Genomic DNA, 23,479 nt, shown 5'->3' on the forward strand with positions numbered 1-23,479 from the left:
TTCGGTAGGTCCGTGGTATTTCTCCCTTAGGGAGCTAATAAACAAGACATTGGTAATTTTGGATCTACCTCAGTATTGTCTGTTCGCAAAGGCTTGGACTAGTTAGGACATGTATATGCTAGATTAATATCATTCACGAAGAAACATAACTTTCTATCCGAGTCGCAATTTGGCTCAGAGAAGATGTTTCTTCTGAGTTAGTAATCCAACTTGTTGTTTGCTGAGGGCCACAGACGACCTAATGGTATAATATTATTCCTTGACCTTTGTTACGGATGGAATTTTCAGAATGTAAGGCCCTTGGTATTGCAATGTGCCAGGATCTTACCCACATACTTACCTTTGTGTTTTGATTAATTGTTAACTGCTTCGTTGATTTGTGGTATGTTGAAGTTATGTTATAATAAGGGCGTTGTTCGTGTCGGCCTGGGGTTATCAACTGACTTGGGTAGGGTTGGGATGCCGAGTAGAGTTTCCACCGTCGGCATATGCAGCAAGGTATGAGACGGAGAGAACCCCCACTGCTTTGTTTTGGTCATTGTCTCGCAGGAATCTGGGGAATTCCTTTCAGACATGGGGGGGTGTTAGGTAACAATAGTCTGGAATGTGTATAGGGATTGGACATGTTGGGGGGGTCCCTCAATCCCATTTCTTGCTGGATATAGCCGTCGGTCTGCGAAGTCGTACTAGAGGAATCGACTGCCAGTGAGTGGGCTGACGGGGGGGAGGCGGGTTGGATGTCTGTGCTACCGCTACCTTGAGAGGTGTTTCTTTATCCGGGTTTTGACACATCTTGGCGGGTCGGCGGGTGACTCCGCACTCCCCTTCCCTTATTTCCCTGTCAGTCGGGCACCAAGGCATTCTTATTTAGAAACCGGTATGTGAACTTTATTCTTTTTTGCGTGTAACTTAAGTTTGGCCATTTATCTTTTGCTTTGCACGCTTTGCTTTTAATTAACAAGGTGTTGGGGTTGATTGTTTTTTAATATAAATGTAATTGTTTGCATGCTACCCCTGTGTTCCATTTTGTTGACTGCCGAACAAATTTTCATGACGTTTTATTTCAATCTTCTGCCGTGCGCTGGTCTGTTGTTTCTGCGTCCGTAACACCTTTCAAAAGCGTTTCGAAGACCACCACATTCTGCTTTCTATTCTTGAGGGGGGCGAATTTAGGAGGGACTGGGGAGGCGGGGGTTGGGTATTATCCTCCACTCTAGAAAAAAGAAAGGTTAAAAAAATCTTTATGGGGTTAAAAGATAATTAACTTTTTCCCTGCAGTTTATTTTTTATTTGTAGGCTTTGGTAGGCACCCAGGGACACCATCAAATCAATTTTAAGTCAATTTAGATGCCATTAGAAGGTCTTAGGGGTTTGAAAACAACATACAGCTGACAGTGGTTGGTCCTGCAAGAGTCATACAGATTATAAGAATGGACCGATATTTTTAGAAAGGAAAATCCATTCTGCCTCCCTAGGTACGCCATGGGGAAGGAAGCAACGCATTTGACAAGTCACAAATGTAAAGTGCTTAATAAATGTTATTATTTACGCTCCTGTTTTTCATTGTCCTCAGAGTCCACCAGGTGGGGCCCTATACCAATTTAATGCCAACTTCTGCTATGTCAGAAACTGTATATCTTTTCTGCAGCCAGTGATAGGGAAGCTAGTTGAATGAGAAGCGGCCAACCTCACTACTAAAGTATAAAATCCTACCCCGTCTGATTTGACTTTTGTTAAAAAACATTGATGTACACGAATCAGTAAACCTGAGCCGAGGAACTGTACATATTTTAAATCACATTGTCGTGTTTAACGTAGGTTTTAAACATGCAGTCTATAACATACTGTACATACGGAGGTCGGAGTTGATAAACATGCCTGTATTGCTTGTATTTACAAGGCGAGCCGGCCCCAAAGCCAGGACAGACGGAACATGCGCAGAGCGATAATTCGCGCATTAAATACGCTTACACCCAGCCCCGCTTTCGTGCATTCAAACAATACTAATGAAAGATAATTTGGGCATTTTTGATTGTCTGTTTTATTTCGGCTACAACTACTCCGGAGGCACACCAGTGTTTAGCGAGAGCGGAAGTGCATGCATTATGTGTGCTAGTGCGGGTATGTCACAAAGTCACAACACCACGAAGTAATAGAAGATTAACATGTGATTTACAATTATACTTACATTATATAACCTGACATGCTTATGATTGTTAAATTCTCATATGTAACCTATTTTGTTCTATTTAACACCAAACTCCAATTGGCAATTTCCCTGAGGAAAAGAATTACTACTTGTTGGGCTAAATATTTAGAATAACACCCCTGTTTCCTCTTAAACACAGACAAATCTCTTAGGAACACAAAGAATACATTTTTTTTACTAAACTAAAGTACAACAAAATTCCTGACAAACTTTGGTGTAGGCCTGATCATACGGTTGGTCTCTGGCTTTTGTGGTGTTGAGGCCTTGGGTATGGTCGTCATGCTTGGTCTTTGCCTAACGGCCTCAGACTGTCAGTCTTGTTTTGGTCTCAGACAATCGATCCCTGACAATCCATGTCGTTTTGGAGAGTCGGTCTTTCTCTTGGCCAGGAACCATCTGGTCTTATATTCATTCCTGGTGGATCTCCATTTCTAACAGTTAGTCATGGCCTTTGGTGTCAGACCGCTTGTTTCTTGACCTGTGGCTTTAGGTCTTGGACAGTCGGTAACGATCTCGGACGACCTGTCGACTATTACCTTGACATAGAGTTTCCATTTGAGAATACCACTTTCATAAAAAAAGTTCAGATACAATGAAAATACGAGTGCTTGATGACATTTAAAGGTAAAAATTCAGATGTAAAATAATTCAGGAATAGTATTTAGGGCAAATACAGCACTGTAAATGATATTTACCGCAATGAGCACATCCTTTCATTTCTAGATGCTCAGACAAAAGACCTAAGGTCGCATAAGTTTAAATCATATTTCAAATGTCAAATTTAACCACGGACCATTTACCCAGGGATGTGCAACCGCGAGCGGCCCCAGTGCAAACACATGTGCGACCTTGGTTCCATGCGTGTTACGGATTGCTATTACCCCCGTAGGCGCTCTCGACTTTCTCGAAAAAACCCGCGACCACTTGACACGGGTTGCAGCATGCAGCACGAACAGTGCAGCCGTGGTTATGCCGAGACGACGCGCCGACGCCGTGCTTAAATCTGTTTGTTTTGACGAATAAATATTTTTCATTTATCGATTTCAAGGAGAAACGAAGTTTTAATGAGGCAAAATTCCCCAATTTTGTGGTACACTTTTCTCAGAATGTCTAGGATGAAATATGTTGAGCAGCATATTTTTAGAAAGGGTGTACCCTGACTTAAAAATTACAAGAAAACAAAGTGGTAGACAGAGATATATGTTTTATTATTAGACAAAGTGTTACATAATCCGATTTAATTTCTGCTTTGATATTGCGCCAGCCGTAACACGCACTGAACCAGCTCTGAGCTTAAGTTGCACATCCCTGGGTAAATGGTCCGTGATTTAACAAAGGTTCGAGGAATTTTTGTAACATCTGCGTCATATAATGATTTCACTGTATGTAGCTGTGATTGTAGATCTCCACGGCAGCATATTCCAGAACGAAAGATTAACTCACCACATAAACTAGCGTGATTCAAACGTGATATTACTCAACTTTTCATCATATTCTGCTAGCGTAGTGTACTGTATCGTACTCAGATATGCCAAAATTCAAAGTGCGTGAGTGGCCAATACTAAATATAAACGGTAATTTAAATTTACCCACTGGTGACTGCTACTTTAAAGATATTTAGGTAACTTTGATCATACGTCTATGCAGTTTGTCCTTTATTTATACTCATTTTGACAGAAGGCAGACTGAGGCATGACATCAAATTGACGATCAGGTTTGTTCAACGTGTATTAATTAACACGACAACATCAAATGAATTAAGTGCAGTAACTTATCGCCGTACACTGGTGCGTTTATGTGTACACTTAAAACTTGTGGACATTACTGGCAAATTAGCGCCCACGGCGTCTGCTATGCGAAGCATGACGAAGAACAGACTGAGATGAATCAACGTAAGAGTTTAATTGCACTATTTCCTTGCCAACTCCGTGGCTGTGTTATGCACACCACCGTTACCAAGATAATTGAAAGTTACATGCAAAGTATCTAAAAGTACAAGTCAACGTTTCTTTTGAAAAATGGAAGAGTGTTTGGAATCAGTTGGTAGTGTTACGATATGTTAAAAAGTCCATCTGACGTGCTCTCGACCGATAGGAAAGGGTAAGCCTTCGGAGATATTTTATGAATATAAAATAATTTTTGGGACTTTCTAAATTAGCCATTAAATGTACTAAAGGTATAATACTGTATCGTCTTCTTTGTGTAATTTGGCAAATTGGCCAATTTAGGGGTTTGTCAGACATTGCACGGATCATTCCATTGACTTGTGTAATGTTTGGAGTTTACTGTTCTGAGAAAAAAAAAAGAGAAAAAAACCATTGATCCTTTTCAACGGTCAAAGCGAACATCGCGCAATTTTGTCTTACACAAAATCCATCGACCATACCATATCCATGTCAAAAGGTACATGGGTGAATCTATAGAACAAAAATGAACAGTTTTCAACGGCCAGTGGCAAGCCTAACAGTTAACTTTGAGAAATGTACCTGTGCCGCAATATGATTTCATATGGGCGACCACAACACTTTTAAGTTGGTGTAGATGATGGAAATCCTAGTAGAGGCTCAAATAACGGATGTTGGATCTAACCGATAAATATGAGTGCACTTGCGTTATGCTGACAAAAAATAGGCCTTGTTTGTGTGGCTTAGAAAGGGATGTTGTGTGTCCAAACGTTCTCAATGATGATTGGCCAACGATGGATAAAAACAGAACAAAAGTTGTCTTTTTTTCCCGAAAACAACGGTATTCTAGGTCGGAAAATTTCATAGATTGACAAAGGTCGTTATTTGTTCTCTCCAAGTTAGATACTTAAATGAAGATTAATTGGCAGGCCTTCCTTGAGATTTTAGTAATTGTGTATTGTACCTTCAAAGACCCATACCTATCTTGAAATCTGGCAGTTGTGGCAAATCTGGTCGGTGATTACACGTCATTGTTTCACAAAGACGTGAACATGTCAAAAAAGAAGTTTTGACCATGCTGAGTTTTTCAATATTTTGTTTTGATACATTGCTCTGAAACATGTCCAAATTTCATTAATGTTGCAGCATTAATGGAGGCAGCTCAATTCCAGCGTTATACGTTTTCACGAAGAGACATAAGCACGCCTGCCCCTTGAACACGTACAGAACGTATAACCCAGAAAGGCATAAAATGCATATCTTCTAAGATGTTTGTTTCCACGGACAGACATCATCCTTGTTACATTCACATCTTTGCATACAGCACTCCCTCCTATTGGAGAAATCCATTGAACTCAAAGGCGTACATGTAATGAAGCGTGAACGGCCGCTTTCACGAAGAGTTGAGCACCATTCCTAATTCATTCAGGCTGATTAACCACTTTCTTTATTCTAATTCACAGAGTTCACGAAAAAGTGTATAATTTGCCAGGGGAAAAATATCCTATCTATCAGTATCAAAATTAAAAAAAGACTTTTCTTTTTATTTCTTCCTCTTTCATAGTCAGAGCAGAATGTTTGTGTACACTGACTTTTAGTGATTAATTTCATGTTTGATCCATTTCCGACTACTGTTTCTCTTCCTCAGCTCTCCTTGAAACGTTTTGTATGTAGTCTCATGTAACCGGATGTCGATGTGCAGGCTAATCCGATACAAGAAATAATCTTTGTTAAGAATTAAAAGTGTTAAAAGGCTCCAAATAAAGTGTTTGTAAACTTTCGACTATAACCGTAGCACCGTGTTCATGATTTTTATTGAAATTTGCCCAAGCTAAATATATGCAAAAATAATTTTGAAATTTATCAGAGCTGATGCCGAGGTGTGGCATATCGTCAAAATTTTCAAAAAGTAGATTTTGAAGAAAAATTAGTAAAGATGCGTGTCTGTTGGTGAAATAAAAACTCTATGTACTATGTATTTTGCCACAAGGAAGGGCCAAACATGTTTACTCAAGTGCTACTACAACAGGGGTGTATGGCTCTTCATAAAAACAAAAATCTTACCTACTTTTCGGCCTTTCCAGTCAGTACGAGGGACAGTAAGATTTGCACACTTCGTGAAAACTCAAAAGGCACTCTTTGCGATTTGGGCTCACAAGAAGAAAAATGTAATCGAAATCAAAAAGTGCTACTTTCGACATGCACTGCTCTTATTACAATATAAACGGACTTAGTTTTACAAAAATCGATTGATGTGCCTAGTCAAGAGTACCTACTTTGGATACAGATCCGTTCGATTGTTTACTCTCGAAATCTAAGCACGCTTTGAAGGAAAGATGATTTTCTTGGTATCTTTGAGAGTCTACACAGCATGATGCAGCGGCACACGTCTTTAAAGTCTGGGTGTCGGGCCGTGTAAATCACAGGGTTTATACAGCTATTGAAGATGAAAAGCACGCCTAAATAATGGATGTATGTTTTGAAGACGATAACTGTGAAAAAATAGGGTGCATAACACATCACGAAAACGACAACAACGAGAGATAACGTGAGAGTAACTTGCACATCGAGGTTTTTCCAGAATGTTGCTCTGAGTGCGCGACGGTAGGTAGTCGGAACAGGCTGGACTGACGACTGAGACCGCTCTTGCGACGTACCCGGGTCTGATCTTCCCGGTAGCCTCATGACTTCACCTACTAAAGCTGGCCCTTGGTGCTGTTGAGCAGCGTTAATTCGTCTTTGATGCCTTCTCAGCTTCACTCCAATGTACACACTGCTGACCAGGGTGACAAGGAGCTGAACAGGGTAGAACGCAGCCGTCGAAATCTTGGAGAAAGTACCAGAGCCAGGGGCGGTGGGATTGTAGGAACAGGTGCCCAGTTTATCATCGTAGTCGTACGAGCCGAACTCAGACAGAACGGGCAGGAGTCCAACAGAAAACGGAATTACCCAAGTCGTGGTGACGATGGCTGCCAGACAGCGACGATCGAACAACCAGCTTCGGTCACTTCGGTTGTTTCGGCTGGTGATTAGAGCGCGATAGAGAGCGATCGCTGCGATATTGTTAATGCTGCAGCCGGTGCAAACGATAAGCACGAAGCCCACCAGAGCGCAAAGATGTTTCGAAACGATCAGCGTCTCCCTATTTTCGCTCAGCAAAGCCAGGATGAAGATCGGCATACAAAGACAAACGAAGATGTCTGCAACAGCCAGGTTGACCACAAACACGTTGGTGGGCTTGCGAGGTTTACGGGAGAGCACTGGGGCCAACAAGACAACGCTGTTGCCGATTACACCGGCGAGAGAGATGAGGCTCAATAAGGCTGCAACTAAACGCCTTTCACTGTACCTATCTAAGATGGTTAGTACCGAACCCCCGTCATCAGTCAAAGTAAAGTCTGACATCTTTTTTGCTTTTAATCAAACTGACGAAAAGGTACAGCACGACTTTCTTTCCAGGATACGATTGGGAAACTATCCCAGTGTTACATTTCCCGTTTCCGACCTGTGATTCAGGCGCTACGTCGAAAAAAGGTGTGTAGGCCTAAACTGAAGGAGGTCTGATGATCCAAGTATCATCGGCTCAGTGGCGCCATCCCCTTTATATCTAACTTGTGACCGGTGTAATTACATATTAAGTTGTTACACAAGCTCGTGATGGCGCCGTAGGAGCGTGTTCAGCGGCTGGGTATTTTTTTGACAAACAAGAAACTACAGTATTTTAGAAACGGAGCTACCGTCTTTCTTTGCAGGATGAGAAAATGATCTTTCAGGAAGAAAACTTTGGGCAGACTTTTTTAGCAGCAGATTTCCATCTTGGCCTCCCAACTCTATTTTTCTATTATGCAGCGTGTCTTTATTTGATTCCATTCAATTTCCTGGTTTTTATTTAATGTTTGCTGCTTTTATTTCAAACGTAACATTTTTGTGCTGAATGAATAATAAAAGCCCAAGATGTAAAAATGTATGCACGTAAAATTAAGCAAGGCAAAGCTCTGATACTTTCTACATTAAATCAACTCTGCTAAGAGTCCTCAGTGTGAAACTTTTTTCCGATGTTCAGCCCAGATGAACATAACCTTTAAGGCGATACAATGACATTTTGCCAGGACTGTGGTGCATCCAACTGAAAATGACAAAACACTCATCCCGAGTAACAAAAACAACCTGAAGCAGTCATGACGATCTCGGTGATTAAAAGGGCAGTTCACTGCGAAAACAAAATCTAATCGATTTTTATTGACCTTTTCGGTAGTCACAAGCTGGGAAAATCTAACATTTTATTCAAAGCTTCTTGTTGGTTTTTAATTTTGGCGAAAGGTTATGAAGTTACTCTTTTTTCTCATGCCGCTGGCTTTGTACGGTACACCTCCTGCGGCTCTCTCCAGAGTCAATGAAAGTTCCAAAACAAAGTGAAGGTCACTCTCACAGATGAGTTAATCTTGCATTCTTATGTATCAAGCGAATATTAAAGCACACCCTTGTAAGTTGGCATGTGACTATTTAGATCCTTTCACTGATAAATTAATAATTACTGGGTGTTTTTATTTTAAAGTAATGATTTCTAGGTTTGCATTCCAGTTGCTTGTCTCAAGTCAGTATTCAATTTTTGGTTGGAAAAAAGCGTTTGGGATTTTAGCCCCTGAGTCTAGTTTTTATCTGAATGTTTGTCAACTCGTCGTAAACTCAAGTGTTTCTTTCACTCAAAGAGCCTCTCTAGATTGATAATGTGTATTCGGTCTGCGTTTTAAATTTAAGTAAGATTTGAAACTGTGCATGGTGGATCAAACATGAGAAATGGGTTTGCAGATACACCATGGAATCAATCTCTTTTGAACGAGGTGTGGTAAGGCGAGTATTAACTCGACGTTTCAGCCAGTGTGCTCTAGCCGTCCTCAGCAGAGTGTGCCGGACTGGAGTGGATAGCTGGTTATAAAGGTAACCCGGAAGGTGTGAAGCGTGGAACAGGTTTCGCGGGTCGTGTGAATCAGCGTGTGCAGTGCTGCGTGAAGGTGTTGGATCTTGGAATTGGCGGGAAACCATGGGTTCGGGTATAGGGGACCCTTATGCCAAGGGGGCGGGAGATTGATACTATGCCGCAATTTGACCCACGTTTTGTTCTCTTCAGGTATATTTTTTGTTCTCTTTGTTTAAGAAAGTTAAATGGTAGTCACGTGACAATTTTTATTAGATTTCCTTGCGATTTAACCAATATTCAATAACTTTAATTTGTTATTGCAGGCGAGTTCCCCAACCTTTATTTTTCTATTTATTAATATTTTTCGATTTAGCTTGACTGCCATTTTCCGGGATACACATTGAGTACGCTCAATGATCAGAGAAGTTTCATCCTCTTCAGCCAGGAATCCGTTGCTAGTGCTGAGCTGTGTAAGCTTCTTTGATGCTCTGTGCAGCATTCCTTGTTCGAGGTCCAATTGGCCTTGAGCTAGACTGAGAGAAGGCGCCCTTTTCTTAGCAATTACGGATGCTCTTTGGTCGGAACGAGCTCCGGAGGTTCACGAACGACTGGGAAATGCCCGCGTCACGGTCGCATCGCTACCAACAAATTGAACACTCCTGGCCGACGCGGTCCTTTTCAGCCGATGAAGGGGTGCTTCTGCTCGAAGTGGAGACGTTTTATGAACGAAAGTAGTGAGATGTGATTACTTAAGATCTCTGTGCAACGCCAGTCATTTCCCTCGCGCATTATTTCTCTTGTGCGATATGAGCATAGGCTTTCTTCCAACGGTTCAACTAATTAGCCAAGCCATTAAAGGGCAAAGTTTACACGATTCGAATTCCATGATTATTTTGACGGTAGCGCCCCGGGTCACGCCTTCTCCTCTTAAAAACAACTCGATACAAACCTGATAAAATGAATAGCGACAGAGTGGATAACGCTTCCCGGGGGCTCTGCTCACTTAGCAGCAAAACCACCCGCCTTTACTGACCTCCACCTGTAAGTGTTTCGTGTAGTCCAAGATTAATATCTACTCCACTTCTGCACTGCTACTGGTGTCTTCTTGCGTATCATCAGGTCCCAAAAAAGTAGCAAAATCTGTCAGTGACCCAGACAAGCCACCGGTGCCAGAGGCTCCTATCCCAAGCGATGAGAGGTCTATTTCAGGCACTAGCAATAAGGAAGAATTCAAGCATTTCGTTCGACAGGGACTCACCGAGTCAATTGAACGACCACACTGAGCACAGCAAAAAGATGAAAGATTCTCTCGGAGGAACAACACCCGAGTCATTGGTATTCCCCAGCAGAGAAACGAGGACTGCCTGGCCCTTGCAAAGAAATTGCTCGAGGACAACTTCTCCATGGTGGAGGTCAAGTTGGAACGCGCTCACCGCGATGGGCCTAAACTTGACAGCAAGCCCCAGCACCTGCTCATTCAACTGAATTGCTACCAGGACAAGATAAAGATCCTTCAAGAACAGCGCAAGGTCTTGTCAAATGACCCCTGCTACTACGTGGAGGATCTTACCAATATCGATCTCCAAAAGAAGAGGAAATGGTCTTCCGGAGTGTAGGCAGCCTGCAAGGAGGGAAAGGAACACCTTTTCGTGGCTGCAGGGGCACCGGTGGTACTCTGGCTCCATTCTACCAGAATATCTGCGAGGTCACTGACATCCCATAAATCTGTATGATTTCCATGCCTCACCTACGTGCAAGTTAATTTTTATGTTATTGTTGCTGAGCAAACGCTTCAAATTTTGCTATTAATCTTCTGTTGTTTCAAATTAAATTCCTAAGTTTTTTTTTGGCTTACTGATGTGATGTTTTCCTGTTGATTTTATTTATCTATTGGTCCCGTCTGAAAAGTATTTCTTCGCAGTCACTTATTATTGTTATCATGGTACTATTACAAATTTAAAGTTAGACCGGAGAAAATGGTTTTCCTGTCTTTTATACGAATGGTAGGAGCCTTGGTAGGCATTTTTTATGATATTCAAGACTATCGACGTACGCTGACACGATCCTTGTCTTTTTATGGATTTACAAAGACATGGTTTCAAGAATCTCCCCCTTCATACATTACTATGCCTGATTACAAATTGTGCATTCATCCTCCAAAATAAAACTGGAGGGAGATCGGCCATGTTTATTCACAGCTCCTTGACATTTGGTGTCCAAGAGGATCTCATGCCACTTTCTGAGGACTATAAGTGTGTGTTTATCGAAATTGACCGCAATTGTACCCGTAATCTGATTGTTGGAAATGTTTACAGAGCTGGTGGAATTAATCTCGATAATTTTCAACGATCACTTGATTCGTGTCTTCCCCCATGTTACGTAATGGGAGATCTCAATCTGGATATTCTGAAGTGTTTAGATTTGCCCAAAAGATGATTTTGTAAGTGCACTTATCACCACTTTCCATTTGTGACTGGCTCCGCAAAAATGGCACTTGGGAAATTGATTTTAAGTGATGCCCACAGGTAGAGAGCAATTTTAATAAGGATTAACTTTGTGTATTTTTGACCTCTGTCGCACATTCTATTCCCGGAATACAGTAAAATTAAGAATTGATCTCTGTCAGACGTACGGAATGGTCTGTTGCATACAGAGGCATAGCATGACTTAAGGGCCTTTTTTGCAGAGTGGGTCACGTTTGTTATCATCCGGAGAGCTGATAATAAGACCAAACAACCCTGAAAAAAAAAGCAGGCTCTACAAGCCGTTCTCAAGAAATCCATCACCGTGTTTTGGATGTTCATGTTATGCCCCTTTTGTACAAATCAAATATACTGTTTGATAGTTTTGCTTCATTGCAGTCTTGTGTCACTCAGTCGGGTGTCACACAAGTTTAGTCATATACTTTGAGTTACTTATCTTGTGCTGGTCTCAATAATTTATCTTGGTATGTTTATATTTGCCTAATGTCTCAACATTCATCTACAGTTCATATCTTCACATTATCTCTGCGATTTAATTGATTTCATTGCCTTATAGTACATGCGATTGTAATACACTTGATGCTTATTGGCTTATGTAATAACAATAGCGTTGCTCTTTATCTTTTTTTCTTGATTTTTTTCTTTTGACTAGTCAAATGAGTTTATTTTACACGGTTTCATTTATTTTTTCAACCCCTCGGTGCTTACGTTCATCCCATATTCATTGTAGTTTTGTTTGTCTTATTGTTATTTTGTCACTGTTAGATGTTCTGTTTTACTTTTTGTCAAGGCATCTCCATATTAGCCCTTGGCTTTGGTAGATGCCCCTATAATTGCCGATGACTTCAATGATTCTTGTCCCCAATCTATCGAAGTGTATAATATTAACTACATGTATATTTAATTTATTCTGTTTTATTGTATTGGAAGCTTTCGGCATTGTGGAAATAAATGCTGCCTGGTCGCCTGATTGATTGATCCCCACTGCGTATGGAAGTATTCATATTGTAGTGAAAACGACAGCAGCTGATTAAATATCAATGCTTAAGTGATTTCTAAAGTTAAAACATTATCGAATTCTTGATATTTTCTACAATATATTATAAAGCTAACATTGGAAGTTTTGCTCGTGAAATTAAGCATAAACATTATGACTGCATGACCCCTTAAGAAGCATTCATATCAGTTATTTAATTGCGTATGATTAATGTTTTGCTCATATGTTATTCATTTTGCAATTCAGGTTTTTAGAGAAAGGAAGTACCGTTGTGCAATAAGGTGTAAACACGGGAGAATCAGGCTGAAGGAGCGTCCTTAACACACGAAAGAGGTCCGATTCAACGGTGAAATGTGATAGCATTCTGCAAAATGGCTCCATAAAAGCGTGCATGTACTGTAAACATGAAACCCCTGGCTGCGAGCTTTTCCTGAACGTGAAGATTTTCCAGTAATGCTGTCACACGGTTTCTAAAGCAGGCTGTTTCCAAGGAAACAAATCAGTGGCGAAATTAAAAGGCCGAATGATTCCCTAAGAGTATGATAAAGTGTCACCCGACTGTCAACCGCTCAACCAAATGTCGGTAGTGTGAATAATTGAAAACATTTGGAAGACACTAATTTTGGTACGCTGAATCTTCACAATTCTGTGTCTTATTGGTACGCCCGATATTTTTAAAGCGTTTGTCATGACATTACTGCTTTATTTCTTCGCATGCCTGTAATATTGTTTTTATTTGCTTTTGATGTTTTGTTTTGCTTTGCTTTGTGCCTCTCTAGGGCAGGTGCCAAAGATCACAGCGACAACCAGCAGCACGTTAACTAGAGTACAAAACAGGTGCACGGGGGTGTTACTCGAAGCATACAGATTCAACACGGTCACATGAGTAACGTTTGATGTCGTTGACTAAGAGAATGATCGTGCCTAAATGTGTCTTCCTTCAAATCAGCCCAAACTGAGACCTGCAGTGTGTCTTTCCGTGACTTTTTTTGTTTTGGAATGGATGTAAATACATTCATTAACAGTACATGTATAAATGTGAAGTGGTCTATGATCTTGTTTTTGCAGTCACTTGAAGTTCGCATGCAAGCGATGGTCCGTTGAGCACCACATTGGGTAAAATATAAACTTTTGGCTCCCCTGTCTCGAGAAATGGGTGATGTGCCTGAATGGAATGTTTAATTTTACAAACTTGCTGTTAAAATTTCTGCAAAGAGTTACTCAAGGCATTTTAAAGGCTCAACTCTTGAAAAGGAGCACCGCGATGATATCGAAAAAAAAATCGAGGGGCAGATTCCACCCAGGCTCTTTAGGGTTAAACTGTTTGCATTTGATACCCACTAAACAATAATGTGTGTAAAAAATGTAATGCTCTCTAAGGGCAAAAGATTTAAAAACTCACTCTTTAAAAGAATAAGTCCTTTATAAAACCACTCCAAAAGAGTGAAAACATCTCTAAATAAAGCAAATAAAAAGACTCTAAAAAGAGTGAAAACTACCCAAAAGAGTAACACTTGTACTCTACTGAGGAGCTATCTGAGGAGGGTTTCACTCTTTGCATCTAGAGTGGACAGTCTAATTCCAACACGTTTTTTTTTCAAACGAATTTGACGAACAAGATGTAGCATATTGCTGGGTTCTGTATTGCGCGCTTCCAGCTACGTGTGTCTCTGTCCTTGCCAATAGGTGTGCACACTTCGTTTCTTGACGCCAGTGTTTAAGCAAGAGGGAACTATAGACTCGGAATAAAACATCCTGTGTGACAAGGCTCCTGACTTTGAATACACTGTAGGACGTCGCTATAACGAACACCGCTTTTTCGGGTTCACCGAACATCCCCTTTGGCTCCCAAATTTTCTATGCACTCCTACTGAACAATGCAAATTTGTTTCAAATAAAAGAAATATATTTAGTACTGATGATAACTAATTCGAAATTGGCGAAAATTGCAATCACAACAGAGCAACGGCCAGTAAATCGCGCGATCTGTTTTTTAAGCGCACTGAACATCACACGGGGCTACACGCACCGGCTGCCGGTATACGCTATGCAGTACTACCAATTCTCGTGCGGAAAATATTGCATGATAATTGCTTCCAAAGCCAAACGACTTGGGCTTTAAAAATCACCGAAATATGAATCAAATGTGCAAACACTAGCATGTATTACTTGATTCAACACCCGATCCGACTACCCACCGCTATTCATAAGCGAGGCCTGTTCCACAAAATAGCCAAGCTCTAACTGTGATGCTAATAATATTATCGTATGATGCAATACAGTGGGCAAAACTTATACGTGAGGCTTGTTCGAGTCGTCTGCTTGCAAACTATCGTGACGCTGACTAGTCTCACTCATAAGTTTGCCTACTGTATTACATTATACGAAAGTATATTAGCATCACAGCTATTTCAGGCTATTTTGCTGCGCAGGTCTCACTTATAAGAAGCGGTGAGTAGTCGGATCGGGTAGACTCAATGAAATCTTCAATAAATATCTCTCGAATTTTGATCGTTTTCGGAAATGATTGCGTGACATTTTGGTACCGACTTCAGACATTATAGTGCCTTCATTGCTTCTGTATTTGATTGGTACCCGGCGCAGTCCGTTCGTTGAATTACTGCTTTACCAACAGGAACCATTGTAACTGTGCCTATATACATGTCGCATGCAATATTTCAGTGATGACTCATGTCGCGATTTTACAGCCAGGGAGAAATACATGTACATTTAATCCATTGGGGAAACAACAAAGGGTATTAACATACATGTAATAACAAATGCAGTATTTTCCGTTCTTACTTTTTTTCCCTTGTGGCCGGCACACGTATGGAAAGGCTTTGGGCCAGAGCTCGGAAAGGGTGGCTGAAAACGCTGTACCTGACAACCGCTATTGAGAACATTTTGTGTGAACTCAGCCGTGTTCGTTATGGCGACATTCCACGGCACTGAGCGTGTTTGTTATTAAATAGGAAAGGTAATATCCTTGCAATACGTTAACTGGTTTTTTCGATAGGCCTTCGGTGTTTTGCACTCCCATCAAGGAGGAAATAAACAAGACAGTGGTAACTTTTCTGTTCGCAATTTTTTTCCCCTTTATTTTATAGGTAGTGTATGCAGCACCGACTGATGTCCGAGCCACAGTTTTGCATACAGAAAACCAATCTTCTGAGTTCATTTGCTGTAAGTATTCTACTGAAGGCCATAGACGACAAAGAGTTTTGTACTGTAATAATCTTTGACCTTTCAAGACGTTTGAAAGGCCATCATAATAAGCTCGATCATCAGGAATAACCTTAGGAAGAATAGAGAAAACAATCATTGAATACAACAGTTGTGAAGAGCGGTTAGTTTCTGGCTGTTTTTTCACCAGGCCATGCCTGAGGTCTTCTTTTATTTCTTGTTGCTACGACACCAGGGATTTGTCAGTTTGTCAGTATCTTCATTGTTTTACTGTATGATGAAGACTTTGCAGTGGATATGAGACGGAGGGGGTACCCCCTACATGTCCTATCCCTATACACACTCTGGACCATTGTTACCTAACATATCCCTCTTAGAAAAGAATTCCTGAGATTCCGGTCAAGCAATGACCAGCACGGGGGGAGGGATTCTCTCCGTCCCATTCTTGCTTCAAATGTTTTTGTTTCTTCTTTGGAGCAGGAATAATGCATAATGCATGATGGACCTTTTTTTTCCATTTTGCCTCCATAAATTTTATCCGGTTTCCCCTGAAAACGCCATAAGAGAGTAAGCAATGTATTTAATGAAGTCGGCAAATGTAAAGTACTTAAAGGTTATTAACTGTTTGCGCTCATGTCTCTTCATTGTTGTCAGAGTCCACCTGATGGGGCGCTTCCCTATACCGATGTAAATGCAACATATGTTTCAGAAACTGTCTCTCTTTTTTCGGCAACCACGGGGGTGGCTGGTTTGCAAGTATTCGCAGGTATTTACTGTTCACTGACGTCTACAAACACAGCAATTTTTATCAACATCTGGAGACCTCAGGTCAAAAAGTGAGTTGATCTGATACGGAATAACCCATACCACAAATACCAGCGCCCGTTAACGCTGTGATATTCAAAGCAAAACGTAGTTTCCAACGATGATTGGCAACCATAGTTAAAAAAAAGAATAAAGATTGTATTTGTTCCTTTTTGTCTGGCGGAAATATTTCACCATTTGACCGAGGCTGTTATTTATTCTCTTTTAAGTTAGATATTTAAGGATTATTCGGCAGTACGTTTTTGAGATTTTAGCGTGTGTGTATCCTACCTTTAAAGATTCTGAGATGGCTTTGGTAGTTTCGGATTGTAATCAAAGCGCGGCATACAGCGACTGAAGCAATGTTGTTTCTTCGCATTCTAAGCACGAAGGCTTGGAATGCGAAGAAATGTTTAGGAACGATCAGCTTTTCTCTGTTTTTGCTCAGTAAAGCCAGGATGAAGATCGGCATACAGAGATATACGAAGATGTCCCCAACAGCCAGGTTTACCACGAACACGTTGGTGGACATGCGAGGTTTACGGGAGACAACCGAGGCCAACGAGACAACGCTGCTGCCAATTATACCAGCGAGTGACATGTGGCTTAACAAGGCTATGCAAGCTGTTCCGACCCCTTGACTGCACCAGTTGCGTGTTCTGCGGACGGGGGATATGTTGTCAGTTCTTTGCTGAAAGGGAGAGAGCACTATTGCTTTTTGGCTGAGATTTCTGCTTTAGGGGTTTAAAATAAGTATAGTTAACAGCTCTGAGGGAAACTGGCCTTTCAACATTCATTATCTTGTAATTGATCTTACGCAAAAGCTATGAAATACAGGGCATTCTTGGGTGAACAAATAATGTACTCACTTGGCCTGTCTGCAGAGCATTTTTCCACGGTAAAGAGTAATCAGTAAATTTACCTTTAAGAAGTGTGCCTTTTGGACAATGCAGCACCTTGGATTCCACGGGGGAAAAGTCTTGGAGCAGTATTAAACGTTACTGCAGTCGCCTCGTGTCCGTGACGTGACACTGGTAACCCTATGATACATGTGCGTGGAAGATTTTACTTCTAAAATACGTCTTCTTACTTCTTACGTCTAAAATCCACTCTTACTTTCCTGGCGCAGAGCACATTGTATCTGGAAACACGGGGGTTAACGTCTGGAAACCATAATATTTGTTGACAAAAATCCGCTCGCGCTGCACTGAGCTGAGAACGGCTGCTGTGATGCTTCGGGGTTGATAGTGAGGTCTCAACGTTTTTCTGTAAAGAAAATCTCATTTTGTAGACGCAAGTTGACTTCGAACTGATCTAATTTCTTTTTAATTTATATCTTATACTGTTTTTTCCCTCTGGTTTCAATTATTAATGCCTTTTGAAAGCTTCCGCCGGTGTGGTTGTGCTGCTTTTAGTATTACCCGTTTATGATGACTCCTTCCATCTGTGCACACCACAGAAAAAAATCTGCCTGTTAACGGATGAACTATTCAGAATGAAAACGAAAGGAAAAGAACAACTACTGCATTCTGGGCAGAAAAATTGTACTAATTGACTGAGGCTCATATTTACTTTTTTTCAAGAAAGATATTCAAGGATACAACTTCCACAATTCTACACCTTTTATCGTGCAATGCGTCTCTATTCTATTCAGTTTCTATTTCATTTTTGCAAATGTTGTAAATGCTTGCTTGTTTGCGTTTTGAACGTAAAAACGTTCTTCTGCAGAATTAATAAATTGGGTTAAATGAAGTAAAATGTAGAATTTGGACTTTATCGATGGAACGACTGTGCACTGTCATCAGAATTGTCTCAAACTATTGGTGCGTTTACTTTCACAGTAACCGTCAGAACATGAACTGAGTAATCACCCATCTATATGCATTGATGATAGTACTTTATCGATTGATAGGCTGTGGTCCGTTTAGGGGAGTCCTCTCTGGTAGAAATCAAGCACTTGATGTAAATACGTATGTAAATAGAGTTAAGCAAAGCAACGCAGAGCTCTGGTAGAGGCGCCCACATTTGAGGTATGGAGCAGATTCTCAAATTGCTGCAAACAATAGTGGACGTTGAGCAGGATGTTTGCCGCCACCAAGTGTCCCAGATGTCTCACACGCTATCCAATATTTTGCGAGAATGTACCTTTATAAGATATTCTCTACATTAAATCAACTCTCCTTAGTGTCTTGGGTGTCAAACCTTTGAGTGTTGTCCTGATGCACGTAACGCCTCAAGCGACGCAATGGCATTTGCTAATACTACGATGCATCTAACGGAAAATGTCAAAACATCTATCCCGAGAAACGAAAAAAGAAACAACCTGAAGCAGCCATGACGGTCTCCATGGACAAAAGCGCGATTCCCTGTGCTAGGAAAGCTAGAGGGATCTTTGGAATCTTATTGCTCCTTTCGGTCATCTCAAGTTGGGGAAATCAGACAGTTTTATTACGAAAATCTTATGGTGTTTTTAATGTGATCTGAAGTTACTCCTTTTGCCTCATGCCTCCAGCTCTGTTCCGTGTCACCGAAGACTCGCAAGACAAAGTGAAGGTCACTGTCCTAGGTGAGTTAATCTTGACTTTATATGCATTGAAACAATAAATTACAATAGTGGCACACTTTCATTTTCTACAAAGATTGTTTGAACTTTTGTTCTCTTTCTGATGTGCACATGTCTGCTGTTTGCAGACACTTGACAAAATACATTTTCGCTTTGTAGCAGATTTGAAAGAGCATTTACAACATAAGTCTTTACCTTTTTCGTTCTGTCAGTGCGTTGTAATAATACTATTTAAGTAAATTTTGGAATTTCAGATTGTTGTATATGGGATCCGATACGACTACTTAAAGTCAAAAACAATTAAAAAGACAGGACTTCATTTACCGGGTCTATTGACAAGAAAGATACGGTTTCCAATGGACACATTACTCAACAGTTATCGTTTCCATTTGCTTTAAAAACAGGTTTTTCTACTCCAAAATGCCTTCGGCAGATGTTAATAAGTTTTATTGTCTTATCACAGAGCTCATCTGATTGATAACAGTGCACAGATAGCAACACTGGCGATTCCAAAGAGTAGCTCACCTTTGTAGGCTGCACACGGCACAATCATGATTGAAATATAAGTCGTAATTTCCGCATTTCATTACGCAACCATTATATCACCCTCTCGTCCACAGTTTAGAAATTAGATCCTGGAACAAACATGACAGTACTGATGACTTACAGAAACTAAACCACCACCTATCGTTAAACTGTATTCATTTGATGTAAAATAAAGACCAACTCAATGGGCAAGACTGCGATTATTTTGCTATCCTTAATGGTAAGTGTAGATCGCTGATGGACAAACTGGATTAACTTTTAGAATCCGATTTACTTAGAAACAGCAGTGTTGCCGAGCTGTTAAAGTTCAAGCCCTTCAGGGTAGTGGCTTACTGATCCCCACGAGTAAACGGATAATGGATGGCACGAGTGGTAACGTGGCGCCACTACCACTATATAAGGACTTTTCAGAGCCAAACTAGGTTGGCAAAGCAATGTTTTTGAGCCATTCCGTGTAACTTATATAATCCACTCTGTCTCATAAGGTGTAGAAATTTATCTTTATTGATAGGGTTTAATTTTTTCTCCTTTGTCTGGATCAGAATAAATCAACTTAAATCCAGCTAATGCTTCTTGTCATGGTCTCAGATGTTCAACTCCTTTTCACGCGCACGAGGGTGAACTTGATCACCCTAGGTCGCAATAGGGAGCCACTTCCCAACACATTTATTGTTGTGCGACTTCTCATTTCAGTCATGGGGCTAGTGCTAAACGTTAACAAAATTCGACATATCTGAAGTACGTAAAGTGGTTGTTTAGTTTCCTAGAACTGGAAACGACAAATGGTTTCATACTGCATGATTGAGACCGAGTAACACTTGAGATTATTATACTCCCCTTTCATCTGCATAAGATAGACTGTGGAGAAAAAACTCTTTGAAAATAAACAAGGATGGTCATATAAGACCCAGAGCGTTTATCAGAGAAGGGGCTTTGTTAATATTTGTAACTTTTCAGACCTTTCAGTTTTGAAACCGAACACAATTCTTTTCATTACTGAATACCAACAGAAACTGAAAAATTGGAAAGAAAATACAAAACGGAAAAAAGACAGATGGGGAGCAAATACATATTGCAGAGAATTGGGTGCTAATTTGGGTTCGTTAAACCATTAATAAAAAGACAATCTTTCTTCAGATAATTGACTGAATCATTTTTTTAAAAATAAAGACACAATGAAATAAAGTATTTAGTTTCACTTTCATTTCCTCTTCCCAGGGATACCTATCAATCCTGAGGTTTGTCTCATAACGTATTTACTGCACGGACTTGGCACAGGCACTATATCTCTTCAATCATGAACTAGTTGTACAGGATGGTCGTTATAAGTTTGCTCGATGGATGTCACGTTTCGTACTTTCGAACTTCTAGCTGTGACCTGTGTATAGTCCATACTCGATTTTTTACTGTACTTTCACGCCGAACTAAAATTGATTAAAAAAGGAAAAAAAAACGTTGTCAGTCTCAAAACCCACAGGTTCTTCGGGGTGGAGGATTTTATATATTAGGTATTCATTATATTCTTAAAGGGTACTTGAAATAAAAAGCTCTGTCGAGAAATATCGAGAAAAATTTTGTAAGAGTTAATAAGTTAATAATGGATGAACCATTGCACAAACTCTACAGTTTAATTTCTACCCTACAAACATCAACCCTAAAAGGGAAAACAATAATTATTTAGCATGCCCCGGCCCACACACACACACCCACACACACAAACTTTTGGCCGCGGGCCACAGATAAGGTGATGATGTCATCGGCTGAACAAAATAGCTCACTGATCGCACGTCTGGATTTGTGTATCGTTGAAATTGTGAACCCACAGACTCACACAGGACGGTTGCTTTGAAATAAATAAAAATGTTCCTTAATGTTTATTTGTGGTGATCGCAAGTATGTTACTAAATGTGAAATCCAAAGGCAACGATCACTAAAAATGGGTTAAATCTTGTATGAATTTCTTACTTGATCCTAGCCTTCCTAGAAACGGTTGTTACTGTGGTGCAGGTAGAGGACGCGAAGCTGGACTGCAACGTGCAACGGAGCTGTAATTGATAGCAGGATGAATGTGCTGTACCTCGGGGACTGTCCTGACATCGATTGGCCCAAAAATAATCTCAGTATTGCCAACTGCTCAAATACTGAAAGTGCGTGGAGAGGCCCATACGAACTTAACAACGCAAGTGGGGCATTAACATTCCCATTATTTCAATGTCACTGAATGGCACAACATTTACCTGTCACATGTCCTCTGAACGAGGAATTAGTTGCATTGACTTGCTATTCATCGTCTTCCGCAGTAATTGAAGATAATGCCAAGTTTTTGTGTTTGGTTTTGATTAGAGTTAATCCAAGGTGTCTTTTATTGGACAAGGATAATGAAAAAATTGAATATGGTTTCCTTTCCTGCCATGTCATAACAGTTTATTTTTGCTTATCTCTGTGGTTTTCCCTTCGGGGTTATGTTGTAGTGTCGTTTTTCAGTGAATAGCAAAATCGAGGGGAGGGTAATCTGTAGCACGTAGGTAACGCTTGAACAGAGACAAATAAAAACCACGGAATGGGAAATGTTCAGATTAGGAAGGTAAAACAAAGGGTACAGATTATTTTCGTAGAATTCAACTCAGGAACAGTAACTGTATAACTGTGAATACATTGACACTGGATACAAAACCCCATTGTCTTGATTGACGGGTGGCTCAAGCGAGGAAATACCTAAAACATGTCCTGACGTGGTTCTTTGTTGTGTGACATTGACATTTTGTGACGTTGTATTCAGGAATTGAATTAGCTGAGGCAATTCCCATGTTGAATGGAATACGAGGTGAATGTGTTACCCTAGAGGTTGCTCCGTCAAAAATATTTCCCTAGGCAACAAATATTCACAAGATGCGTCTAGTATATGTTTATGTATATGAAAATGCAAAGGCCTTATAGTCCTGTGAAGTACAGTTTTTCAAAACTTATTTTTAAGGTTCTTTTATGAGATTTTTGAAGATGAAAAATGTGTTATTTCCAGACTTGTGTTATGTGTATATTTTATGAAAGAGTGACATCTATGAGATGTGTTTGGGAAATAAGAATTTGTTGCGGGTGTTGGCTTCAAGGTCCTTTAATACAATCAACACAAATGGCACACACTCATTATAGATCCCTTATGAACAAACATTTGAAAGAATTGTATCGTGTGAAAAAAGTAGAAACAACGTTTCTTTTAAATACTGAAAAGTAACAATGAACCTGAAAATAACTCTCATAGTAACGAACTTTGAAAAAAAATGTATACTGGTTCTTCACTTTTTGAAAGTACAGACTATGTACTTTTTTTGCAAGAGTGGGCTTCGTAAATAAAGACATGTTGGTACCAGTTTGTGCATACAGTCCCATCCCTTCAGGCAATACGGACTAATGAGATTAGCAGTTGGTGTCCTTTTACAATAAATATTCTTTTTATTTGTTTTGGTTTAAACAGAAATTAAAGTTTGTAAATTTTGAGGAGGTCGCTCTAGTCAAAACAAGTTACACACTTCCTATTGATACACCGAATACTCTCACTCATCCAACTGATGGCTTCCTGTTGCTGTTCATTTCCATTTTCTGTTCTTTCTGAGTAATTGTTCGTGTTGTCCATTCTACTTGGTGTGTGTCGTTGTGTCGTGATTCCAGGTGCATTATTTCTTTGCAGTCCCACCGCGATCATCGACAACAGCACGGACATTGTTTGTGTCAAAATGGGAACATCATAGCGAACAGGGGTCACGTTTTCATCTGCCTTGTCACCAGACCGCTGGCAGAAATCACCTTGGCGCTCGATGGAAAGATCGTAAGCGAGAAGAGCAGTGTTGTTCGATACTAGCTTACCAGCAGCCCGA

The 23,479-nt window shown here is 40.4% G+C and overlaps 1 protein-coding gene and 1 long non-coding RNA gene across 2 annotated transcripts; one reads left to right on the forward strand and one right to left on the reverse strand.

Annotated features, from left to right (window-relative positions):
* Positions 1 to 63: 63 nt before the first annotated feature.
* LOC110983475 (uncharacterized) lies at positions 64 to 23,421 on the forward strand. Its single transcript, XR_015427026.1, has 5 exons — positions 64 to 877; positions 15,619 to 15,694; positions 16,349 to 16,460; positions 16,947 to 19,064; positions 23,293 to 23,421. It is a non-coding gene; the product is annotated as an uncharacterized LOC110983475 (long non-coding RNA).
* LOC147797572 (5-hydroxytryptamine receptor 1F-like) lies at positions 5,358 to 7,921 on the reverse strand. The gene has a single exon (XM_087142921.1). The coding sequence runs from the start codon at positions 7,516 to 7,518 to the stop codon at positions 6,415 to 6,417; it is 1,104 nt and encodes a 367-aa protein (XP_086999047.1). The 5' UTR covers positions 7,519 to 7,921; the 3' UTR covers positions 5,358 to 6,414.
* Positions 23,422 to 23,479: the final 58 nt, after the last annotated feature.

This window comes from Acanthaster planci, linkage group LG10 (assembly GCF_054643075.1).
Source record: "Acanthaster planci isolate LZ-2023a linkage group LG10, COTS_SCS, whole genome shotgun sequence".
NCBI lineage: Eukaryota > Metazoa > Echinodermata > Asteroidea > Valvatida > Acanthasteridae > Acanthaster > Acanthaster planci.